At 39.5% G+C, this 12,153-nt stretch overlaps 1 protein-coding gene across 10 annotated transcripts in view; it reads left to right on the top strand.

Moving 5' to 3' along the window:
- Nucleotides 1–12,153, top strand: part of diaph2 (diaphanous-related formin 2) — a 314,194-nt gene that overhangs the window by 181,882 nt on the left and 120,159 nt on the right. For all 10 annotated transcript variants that reach the window (XR_009713933.1, XM_061273960.1, XM_061274039.1 and 7 more), the window contains 2 exons: nt 9,144–9,245; nt 10,959–11,198. Coding sequence is in view for 9 of the 10 variants with exons in the window: in XM_061273960.1 (XP_061129944.1) it covers nt 9,144–9,245; nt 10,959–11,198 (342 nt within the window). In the remaining variant the exon portion in view is untranslated. The remainder of the gene's footprint in view (nt 1–9,143; nt 9,246–10,958; nt 11,199–12,153) is intronic.

The following is a 12,153-nucleotide window of genomic DNA, read 5'->3' as shown; positions in this document are numbered from 1 at the left end:
TGTGATCACAGTGTCCCAAAGGTGCTTCATTTCAGACATTTCCACGTCACATCACTGATCACCTCAAGACTGACCTCAGCAAGCGAGACCCAGTGCAAAGTCAAACAACAGTAATATGAATCACAGCAACTCAATTTTCAAAGTTATTGCAACATAAATGTTGACACCCGATGCACAAGCAGAAGATCGATACGACTCCATCAACTGACACACGAGATTGCTTACCTCATGTTTACCCAGACTGGTTGAGTCGGCATGGGGGACTTGTCACTGAATGTTTAAGTGCCCTGTTTGGACGTGCACGCGTGGTTGGTGACCTAATCCTTGTCAGTGGATGATGTTGCCCTGGGGGCTTGTTTTGTAGGATATCATAGTGGGCTCTTAATGTTTAATGTTTGCGATTGTATTTTAAATGGCCCCCACCTCCACATCTCCTTTTGAAAAGTAGAGGCTAATGACTAGCACTGCACCACATCTCTAAAAGACTAATCCGGATTTCTGAAGTGTTGTGCAAATTGAAGAGCAGAGAAGCTTCTCACATTTCTTCAATCAATTCTTTCAATCAATAAAACACTTGTTGGCATAGGCGCTAAGACAAATTATTCTTCAGTTGTCATAATAATTAGACAATGATATCAAAACTCTACACACCCCTGTTCAATGCTAAATTTCTGTGTGGTAAAACAGTGAGAATGTATGGTACAGAAACAGTTAATGGATTTTAGGGGTTTCAATCACAACCCCCCTAAAATCCACTCATAGCTGGAAAACCATGAGCTCCAATTGTTACCAGGTAAATTTGACAGATGGTCCACACAACAGCCTTTTTTTTCTCTGCCAGCTAATATGGGATAAGCATAACATACTACATTTTGATCATTCATTCATTGCTGCTTTCAGCTTTAATGACCTTTTATTAGTATCTTTCTGTTGTGTTTGGCTGTAGAAATGTGCAAATCCTATTCCAACATGTGTGTTGACAATTGGTATCGGGGTAATAATTTGACAAGCACACAGGGAAATGTGTGTCACTTTAAATGAGACTTGCCTACAGTCTTCAAGGAAACCATCATGGTAAAATCCATCGGCAACAGCTGTCTCACAATGCTGCCTGCAAAAAATATTTAGTAGACATTGACATTAATTACATATAAGACATGAAAGCAACCCACTTAGGCCAGATGGAGAGGAAAATAAAAGTTGCAAGAGCTTTTACAGTTGTACCTCTTGTGCTAGCACCAAAAAGTTCACTCGACTGACAGCAGCCTCTTATTAGCATGTATGAACATGACATTCTGACCACTTGTCATAAATCTCATAGTATGAGGAATGCCCTTTCACTGATCTCAGTCAAGCGTATTAAAATGATCCTTCGCGTTTTAATCGTGCTAATCCTTGCTTGTCTGAGTTAATCCACTCTTGGGTTAGTAAGATTATAAATGTGCCAAAAATAGAAGACAAACATTAAAAAAAAGGGGGTGGGGCGTGACACAGCATACAGTTCTAACATGCTGGTTGTTTCACAATAATGTCAGTGAAGGCTTGTCAGATTACGGACTCACCTTTCCTTGCTTCACCTTCACCATGGCAACAACCTTTCCCGCCGAGTCTCATGGGAGCCTGTTGCACCAGTCTCACTTGTTGTTATTGTTTATCTCTCTTGTCAATCATTCGGACATCTCTCATCCATATGTATGCCTCCGCTCCACCCAGCTCCGTCCCCCAGGCTCCCTCCCAACCGCCCATCATTACACCTAGTTGCCCATTGGCTTGCAGGCTCTGGGCCGTGCCAGATTTTGTTCCCAATTGTAACAGGTGATTGCAGCATCTTGGCATGTCACTGAACGTCACTTGCATGATGTACAAGTGCACATGTGGGCCATGGCGATAAGTATGGCTGTTCATTGGTCCTGCTGGAGTTCACCTTGGGTATAATTAGGGGTTATTTTGGCACAGCGTACTTAACTCAAACAATGCTAGTTTGATAATGGCATTTTAAATAGATTGTGCTTATTTGGAAGATAGAGATACATGAGGAGATGAGGATTTTTTTTTTTTTAAATGGCATCATATGCAGTGTCCGTTAGCGAATGGCAGCCATGGCCCAAATTCCCTAATGCACTCTTGAGTGATCACACAAACACACGTGATTCTGTGACAGAATAAATATGGATTTTGCTCTCAAACTAATGAATTGCTATCACCATTTTGGATGCTTGTGTTTTGTGATTCACTTATTAAATGTTCAGACATTAGCAATATCACACGAGTATGATTAGTTGACGGCAGAGCTCTTCTCAGGCTGACTTGCATAGAGCAATCTCAAATTGATTATCAAACTTTGACACCATGCTCAGCTCACAATAAATAACAGTGTATCTAATTTGTCTCAAGTTGGATATCATCAAAATATGAGCCCTGGCCCAATTCAATGTTTTGTTTGTTAACACTTAGACAGTGATTAGTATGCTGCTCTTCCAAGCTGCGAGGCAGAGTTCAAACAACTGATTGGTTGTTCTTTGTTTCAGCAATGGCAGGTATGGCATACTCAAGTTTACGATTGACCTGCCCTACTTTAATGCAAATGATTAATGATGCAAGGATTGGCCATAAAACGTCCTCTTCATCCATAAAGCTGTATGCCACTTTACGTCCAATTCTACCAGTCCAAAGTCAAGCAAAATACCAAAAGAAATAAACCTCCACCCTTGCGCACAGTGAGCCTGGACTACCCCGCATGAAAATAAAGTCCATCATCTGTCAATGTTCCAATTGTCTACACTCTTTAAACTGCTGTGTTAAAAAAATGTACCAACCCAGGAAGTTGGGTCAATTATAAGTTGGCTCAGTCCAACTTTTAACCCAAACTGGGTTATTTTCAACCCAGCATTATTAAGGTTGTAGTGAGGTATGAGGTGGATGCTCTTCATAACCACAATCTGTATTTTGTTGTGCTAAATTTTAAGGATGAACAGAGCAAGACAAAGGCAAACTAAACATTTGAAATGTTCTTTTCTCTGCAAGTGTTTCAAAGTAACAGGATTATGGATGTTTGGCACCTCTTCTAGTCGCTCTATTATTCGCTTATTGATTCCAAACGGAAGCGTCACCTGATTTGGTGTGCGGTAGGAAGGAAACCTGCTGCTATGTCGCAACGGAGAGATGGCTGTCCCATTTTGTTCCTCATCACAAAACGCTAGTAGAGAACATGTGTGTGTCTTTGTCTCTCCAAATGGGAGATGAATTAAAAGGAGCGGATCACATCTGCCAAGCACATGGCAGACACAAAACCTGCTACTTTCTCCATAGTAGGTACTACATAGACGATAATAGAGAGGCACGCTATCCGCTTTCAACCCCAGTCATTCTCACTCTGGTTTATTCGAGGCAATTCAATAAAGAATGTATTGCTGTGAGAAACGACATATCGATTAAACGGACCTCTGAAAGCATCTCAAAGAACTTTGGCCATTCTCATCGTTTCAGTATTATTGCTGGGAATGGTGTAAGTAAGTTTGGTAAGCGAGTTGATGTTTTATGGATTTTCATAACGCGCTTGATTCTTTTTCGTCGCTGAAACATTTTATGTGCGTAGCACTACATTCTCACCTGCTGTTTGTGGGTGTTACAATATGTAAGTACAACTGCAGTTTGAAATTCTACTTACGAGCTAATACATTCCTTAAACACCACTGAGGGCCACACAGTAAAATGGATGGAAGAAGGGGGCTACTTCAGCTTGTGATCATCAAATATGTATACTAAAATCAACTCTATATGCGGTTGGGGAAAAACAAAACTAAATCATAGATTTGTTAGTGTTAATGAAGCAAAAGGTTTTTAGTGTTAGTGAGATCTAAAGTTTCCTCAACATATGTAAATAATGTACATGAATGTATTTACAGTTTAAGTTATTAAATTATGTGTGACATTTTTATATAGTTGTTGGTCCTAGATCACAACATTTGAGAACCACCGCTCTATAGGTTGTAGTTTAACGTAATATATATGATTTTCTCCTCACCTAATCAGTCTTGCATTCACACATTTTTTCAATTGCTTTCACAATCCAGGTGTTGCAGGAAACATCTCCAAAGTTTTCACTTCAATCAACACACACAGTACACACATTATATAAGTGACAGTCGGCTGCAACTTTCACTTATCACTCACTCTCACACTTGTGGTAGGCGCTTATTGTATTGTATTGTATTGTATTGTATTGTATTTATTTATTTATTTATTTATTTATTTATTTATTTATTTATTTATTTATTTATTTATTTACTTACTTACTTACTTACTTACTTACTTACTTACTTACTTACTTACTTACTTACTTACTTACTTACTTACTTACTTACTTACTTACTTACTTACTTACTTACTTACTTACTTACTTACTTACTTACTAACTCATTCATTCATTCATTCATTCATTCATTCGTTCGTTCGTTCGTTCGTTCTACAGTGTAGGTTGTGTTGTTTACGGTTTGCTTCTTTGATTGCTTTGCTTCCTGTATGTGCTGTTACTGTATGCGGTGCCAAGGCCTTTGGTGAATGTTTGTTGTTGCATATGCGCTTACAGTGGTCTTTCCTGCTACCGTGTAGGGTTGCCTGTATGTGTTTGCGTGTCTGGAGGCCTGTGGTGAGCAGTCTGGCCCAGCACCATCGCACGGTCCCCCCTACTTTGCGGCACATATGGAGCTGCTTTTGTGTCAACGGAGCTCTACGGGGTTCCTTATAATTAACAAGATAACAGACGAATGGAATGAGGAGCTCACACCGGATTTGATTATTCACTACCTCATCTTTCTCTGTTTCTTCTTCACACGCACTCAACTGAAGCAGTCTGACAGGCTTCTTTTAATTATTTGTTCCTCCTCCACAGTTTACCTCATCATGAATAGGCATGGTCTGGTTTGTGTGTTTGCATGTTCACTCACCACCTTAATATAGTAGGTAGACTGGTACAATTCTAAAGGATCTAAAATGACATTTAGATTTGAAAAAATGACATTGTAGTGTCCTTATTTTAAGGTGTTTTATCATTTGACCCAACAATATATTTGTTCTTGTGGTCTTGTCTTTGTCCTAATATTAAAAGTAAAATTTACATGAATGAAAACAGACCATGTTTATTGTCTATAGTTAATTAAATATTGTATTTTCAATGAAAACTGAGTATTGTTATTAGCTAATTAATATTTTACCAAGAAACCTAACCTGACCGTTATTGTATATAATTTAAATTCCAGATGTGTGTATCAAAGGCTTTCTGAAATTAGATGACTGAACATTAATCGAAATTAAGTTCAAATTGGATTGTGTTAAAATTCATAACTGCATCACATGAAAATGGCCCAAGCTTTGTCTTTTTTTTGTTTTGTTTTTTATAAAGAATGGAAACATTTCCTTTCTATTACAAATTTGTTTTGGCTTCCTATGCCGACAATACAAGACTATGCTTTAATGAAAGCTAACTCTTTATGGAGCATTTTTAATGATCATTTTTGGACAAGGTGACAGATAATAATTCACAAGCTATCAACCCCTAAAATTGAGGAAAAAAGATAGACAGCAGCACATTACCTCATGGTTTTTATGACTGCACTTGTTGTTTTCCATACTCGCATTTATATTGGCTTCATTACAAACATATTTGCAATTCACATGAGTTGTTCTATTCCCGTCGATATTAAACCAACTCACTTGTCGAGATTTCAACAGGTACTGTGTATGAATTCAAAGCTTGGTATGAGTAATTATTAGGGGTGTAAATCGCGGGTTTTGTCACAATACGATATTATATCGATACAAAGAACTACGATACGATATTTGCCGATATCTTAAAGCCTGCTGAGATTCATTCACGATATATCACGATATAGTGCTCTACGATCGATATATATTTTTTAAATAAAAAATATAGAACAATATCCTGATTTATAACAATTCATACGCAAAATCAACAAGGTACTGCAAACTCTTTATTTAGGAAATTACAAGAGTATTGTAGTATACAAAATGTTTTAACACTGAACTTTGATGTCGTGTTTTTTCTTTAAATATAAATATAGAGATTTGTGCTCCATGAATATTTGATCACCGCATGGCAGGATTTACAAACTGCATGTGTCTTGTCCGTTGAGCCATCTTTTCTTTGGAATCCAAAGTGCTTCCAAACGAATGACTTGAAGCCTAAAGGGGAGCAAATTTCCTCGTCTTTTTGGACACTAGCCATAGCACCAGCCCAGGAGCCGTGTACTAGTTGTCGACTCCCCTTTCACGTGCCTGCTCTGCTCACAACACAACAACGCCGCGCACTGCTCCCGGAAAGAGGAAGCAAGCAACAATGAACTGGATTTCAAAATAAAGTTGCGTCTAATGTCCGAGGTCAAACACGGCGTTATAAATCGATGTTTACGTTGAGCATCGATGCCAATAAATCGTAGAGCATTATATTGATTAATCGATGTGTATCGATGAATCGTTACACCCCTAGTAATTATCATTCATTAGCGGTATATATATTATCCGCAGCATAAATTATTTTCAACTATGGGAGAAGACTAAATGCGCAGCCTGTTATCATTTAATTAATTTGTAATTCTCAGTCAATTACAAATCAATTTCACACAAATATTTTATTTTTTTCTCTAAATGGCAATTGAATCTGATTCTAGTGATATTATCGCAGGTCTCATTATCAAGGCTCTAATTGGAGCGTCACCAGAAGCATTTGCAATAATGACTCCCTCCCAGTGACGTCTCAAGTCTTGTTTTATTGCCTTTTACGCTGCTCAGTCCCCCAAGGGAAGAACAGAGACATCATCATTAGTGGCCTAAGACTCCAGTGCAGTTGTACCTGGAATGGCTGCTAAAAAGGTTTAGGAGATGGTGTTTGTTATTCAGGCTGAAAAACACAAGACCCAAGAAGAAAGAGAAGACCCTTCTTTGTCATTCAAAAATACATATGAAAAATGATTTGGATATTGCATATATGATCAAATATGATCAAAAGTTAAAACTTGATTTGGCTCACAGATGTTAAGAACTGATGAGTATAACAATAATTTGAGGTGGATTTCTTAAAGATATGAGCCATGGATCAAAAGGTTGACATAGGATTAGGGTTAATCAGCTAATTGCCAGTCCAGAAATAAGTCATCAACAATTCTTTTGTTTGTCATACAACGTTCATAACTACTACTTATACAGCTGCAGTAACTGCTGAACTTGTGTCACAACTGTCTACTGCGCTGCTTCTCAATTGTTGCTTTGTTGGAGCTAACACTAGTGCAGTGCTTCTCAAATAGTGGGGCGCGCCCCCCCTTAAATAAAGGGTAATTGCGCGTTTACTACAGCAGGGGGCAGTGGCGCTCTCATTGTTACTTCTGTCACGTTTGCGACAGTGCAACATTTTACGACTTACAAGACAAGTTAGGATAGTCACGGTGGAGAGGGGGGGCGCGAATAGTTTTCTTCTTGCTAGGGGGGGGCGTAACAGAAAATAATTGAGAAGCACTGCACTAGTGATATGAATAGACGTTGCGTAAACATTAAGAACAATTAAGAAAATATACTGTTTAAAAAGCACCTTTAAAACATATTTGTATAGTATTTTAACTACAAATGCTTAGTCTCCATGTTCAAAGTGCCTTTCAGAGCACCTCAATAACAAACTGATGTCAGTAACAATTATTTTGCGTATGTCTGTACCGTTGTACACTGAGGAGCCCCTGCATTTTTCTTTTCTATGTATTTATTTTTTTCAAAGTCAAAGTCTGCTCTATTGTCAATCCCTTCATATGTCAAGACACACAAAGAAACCGAGATTCCGTTTCCTCTATCCCACGGTGACGAGACATAGTACACGATAGACATACAAGTAGACGACACAAAATAAAAACAAGAAGGCACAAATAATAAATAATAAATAAATAATATGAGTGATGAATAAATAATAAACAAATAACACAATAAGAGGAGCAAAACTGAGCCAGTGTGCATACAGCAGAAAGTAAGCATAGCGCAAAGTACAGGACGCTACGCAGAAAGGGGGAGAGAGTTCAGGATCCTAACAGCCTGGAGTATAAAGCTGTTGGTGAGTCTGGTGGTGCGGGAGTGCAGGCTCCTGTACCTCTTCCCAGAGGGCAGAAGATCAAACAAAGAGTGAGTGGGGTGACTCACATCACTCACAATCGTGGTCGCCTTACGGGTGAGATGGGAGGTGTAAATGTCTTTCAAGGACATTATTTAACTATAAATAGCTCTGCAACCCACTTATGGGTTTTGAATATTTTTCTACACCCATAAGAACCGAAAACTGGCAAACATTTCTATTGACTTTAGGTCCAGACTTTGACTGGGCCTCTGAGTTCCCATTTTGTCATCAAATAAGAGTAGAAACTCATAAACCCCCCTGAGAAAATTCCCCTTAAACGAATCACTTGGCAGGCCGGCTCGGTGACGCACTGGTTAGCACAACCACATCACAGTTAGGAGGTTGTTGGTTCAATTCCACCTCCGGCCTTCTCTGTGTGGAGTTTGCATGTTCTCCCCGGGCCCGCGTGGGTTTTCTCCGGGCACTCCGGTTTCCTCCCACATCCCAAAAACATGCTTGGTAGGCTGATTGAACACTCCAAATTGCCCCTAGGTGTGAATGTGAATGGTTGTTCGTCTCTGTGTGCCCTGCGATTGGCTGGCAACCAGTTCAGGGTGTCCCCCGCCTACTGCCCGATGACTGCTGGGATAGACTCCATCACGCTCGCGACCCCCGTGCGGACAAGCGGGATGGATGGATGGATGGATGGATGGATGGATGGATGGATGGATGGATGGATGGACGGACGGACATTTGCAGAAAACATGGCTCAATTTTCCACCATCTTCATCTCGTCATCTTTTTTGTTCACAAGTACTTGTTCATATTGCATCCAGTTCAGCCAGGTCACAACTTAATGGTTGTTTATGACATAATACATCATAAAGGTCTAAAATGTAGCAGCTTATTGAAGCAGGTAAGTTGATTTAGTGCATGGGACGCATCATTGTCTTTGAGATGAGATTGACAGAAATTGAAATTTTTAATGTGACTTTATGTTCTCCTAGTCCAAAATGTGTTTGTTTTGTGTGTGCAGAACCTGATAAAAAATCTGCCGGAGCAGAATGAGCTGTCATCATTAGCGGAACTTAAGGCTGAATATGAAGAGCTGGTGGAGTCGGAGCAGTTTGGCATTGTGGTGAGTGTAATCCTTAGATGGCCTGAAAACACAAAACAATGCACACAATCGAACACATCCGTTTTATTTTAACAAAACAGCACCTGTAGAGATATGTGTAGCCTCTCAAAGATGCTAAAAATTGGGTTTCTGTACATGCTTAAGTACAGTAGATGATCTCCAGTTTAGGCACCTTTGTTGTATACCTTTCCATCATGATAGTCACATTGAGCTCTTTCATAAAGAAGTTGGACCCAGGGGCACATGCATGGTGCTCTTTAATTTCCTCTTCCTAACTCAATGAAAGTTGTTGGCCTCTGTCTTTTAGTAAAGTCTAATGAATCGGTGGGGGTGGCAGCTTTCCCAAATGATCTCACCCGTCTGGTGATCATATACCACGACGCTGATGAAGAACCTTCTTACTTCAAAGCTATTTAGTTCTCAAGGGAAATAAGAGACATTAAAGCTTATCGTATAGGAATCTGTTAAACTGATGGAGACGTGTGTGTGCGTGCGTGCGTGCGCGTGTGTGTGTGTGTTTGACAAACATCTCATCCAGGCTCAGCCACGGCTCTAATGAAACCGCTTCTCCTAGATGGGTAAAGTTGTCTTGGACTTTCTTCTGTTGTGTGGAAATGTGAAGAACTTTTTGGATACAATTTACTTTAAAGAGCCTGTGAAGTGAATTTTTAAATGGATTTGTCTGACAATTGCTGAAAACCTCTTCAAAGATTGAGAATGACCGAATGCAGTAATAATTTGTGGTGATTCATGGGTAGTTGCTAATTATTTTTCACCACGTCAGAGTTGCCTCTCAATAGGGCTCTGGCGTCTGCATTCAGTTCAGTGACTGTAGCCCAGGTTTCAAAGCCAACATGGTGGAATGGCATTCAGCTGTTATGCTGCTGGCAAATGGAATGTTGCCAACAGAAATGAAGTCTTCTGTCATTTTTTGTTTGTACTTTATAACATTGTCATGGTATGTCAATTTTAGTAATTTAATTAGCTTATTTTGTTCTCCTACCTTTGCCTTTGAAAGCTGTTCTGTTTGTAAATGCTTTTAGGTGTGGTGTGAAGCACATTGATTTACCTTATGTATTATAGGTGCTATAGAATAAAGGTGCTTTGTTGTTGGCTGTGAGTGTCTGCATGCAACAGTAAAGGTTTTATTTGGAGAAACAGTGCATCCGTGTGCACACAACAGAAGGAAGGTGGAAGCAGGATTTTTTTGGTCTTTCAAGTTGGTGTTGGCTTGTTGGTGTGGCCTGTTGCACCGTGGAAAAAACAAATGATGAGCTGACAATTTTTTACTGCTAAAATATGGACATTAACTGCTTTGGGGTGTACTCCGCCTACTGCCCAGTGACTGCTGGGATAGGCTCCAGCCTGCCCGCGAACCTCGTGAGGATAAGCGTTTCAGAAAATGAATGGATGCACAGTTGTGTGGAGGCAAAATTAAGTTATTAGAGCAAACCTTTTCCAGATTGTAGTGGAGGTACTTTATTGATTTGACAGTGTGGTTTCAGTGCATTCATTGGACACTGAGTTTGAGAGCGGAGAGAAAGGCTTGTTTACTCATCAGTTTGATGGCTTGTTTTATTCTATACAGTGACCAAAGAAATAATCCACATCTTGGGACAGCCAATTTACATATTTATAGCCCATAAGTGAGCTCTGTATTACTGACATCTAACTGTCATTTTGTATTGATGTATATCTGATGTGCATCCTCAGATGAGTTCAGTCAAGCTCCTGCGGCCGCGTCTCAATGGCATCCTTTTCAAGTTGACCTTCGAGGAGCAAGTGAACAACATTCGCCCCGACATAATGAACGTGACGTTTGCCTGCGAGGAGGTAAAAAAGAGCGAAGGCTTCAGGAAGCTGCTGGAGTTGGTGCTGCTGGTCGGCAACTACATGAACGCCGGCTCCAGGAATGCCCAAACATTTGGTTTCAACATCAACTTCCTCTGCAAGGTAAAACCAAGTTTTTATTTTTTTCAGTTATGTTGTTGGATATTCTAAAGTTATTTTGTCTTTCTGATTACAGAATACAAACACTATTTAATGCCTTTTTGCCAACTTTTTTGTGAATTTCTGCATTTTCTTCCTTTTATTTCAATCTTCATGGATTTCTTTATTTTTTGCCAATTGTTGTCATTCCTTAGTATTTTTATTTTCTCTTATTTTATATTTTTAGTATTTTTCGTACCACAGTTTCTAGACTATAATATATACCTCGACCGTTTGATCTTCCAAATTATTTTAGTCTGGAATCAATCAAAAGTGACGATTTTGATCTTTCAAATTATTTTAGTCTGACATCTATCAAAAGTGACCATTTTCACTTTCTTCAAATATTTTATACCACCTTTATGGAAAGTATCAATACTTGTAAAATATATCATATTAGACTGTGTCTGTGCCCTACTAAGTATATCACATTGCAGTCAGAGTCAAGGTTGTCCTCCTGTGCTGTGCTGTTGGAGTTCTTTAATTAAAAGTGTGCAAAGAGGGACTTTCCTGCTGCGTACCGAGGCAGGGAGAATCACGACACAGTAAAAATCATGCTTGAAGTCACCCTGGATCTGACCAAATTCCATTTTTATGCTCTCATTTCATCTGAACTAAAATTACTGATCAGGAAGCACGTCAAGTCAAAGTCCCCAGCACCCCCAGAAAAGGGGCCGGTCTAATTAGCCAGCTGTTGCTCTGTGCAAGCACAATCAATTGGTAGTGAGATTAGTATATGATGTGAGATAATATTTTAACAATTGTCATTGCTGGCAGTCACACCGTGGGAAACCCACAAAAGTTGCAAAAAGGTGATTTTTCACATTGAGCAAGCAGTGCAGATGTCCCCCAAATCAGTGTAGTGCCTGGTAAAAAGACTCGGGGGGCTGATTGGCCAATTATTGATGAACAAGAGAAG

The sequence above is a fragment of the Syngnathus typhle genome, linkage group LG1 (genome assembly GCF_033458585.1).
Source record: "Syngnathus typhle isolate RoL2023-S1 ecotype Sweden linkage group LG1, RoL_Styp_1.0, whole genome shotgun sequence".
NCBI classification, from domain to species: Eukaryota; Metazoa; Chordata; class Actinopteri; order Syngnathiformes; family Syngnathidae; genus Syngnathus; species Syngnathus typhle.
The sequence above is the reverse complement of the archived record's forward strand: the minus strand, read 5'-3'. Positions and strand labels throughout refer to the sequence as shown.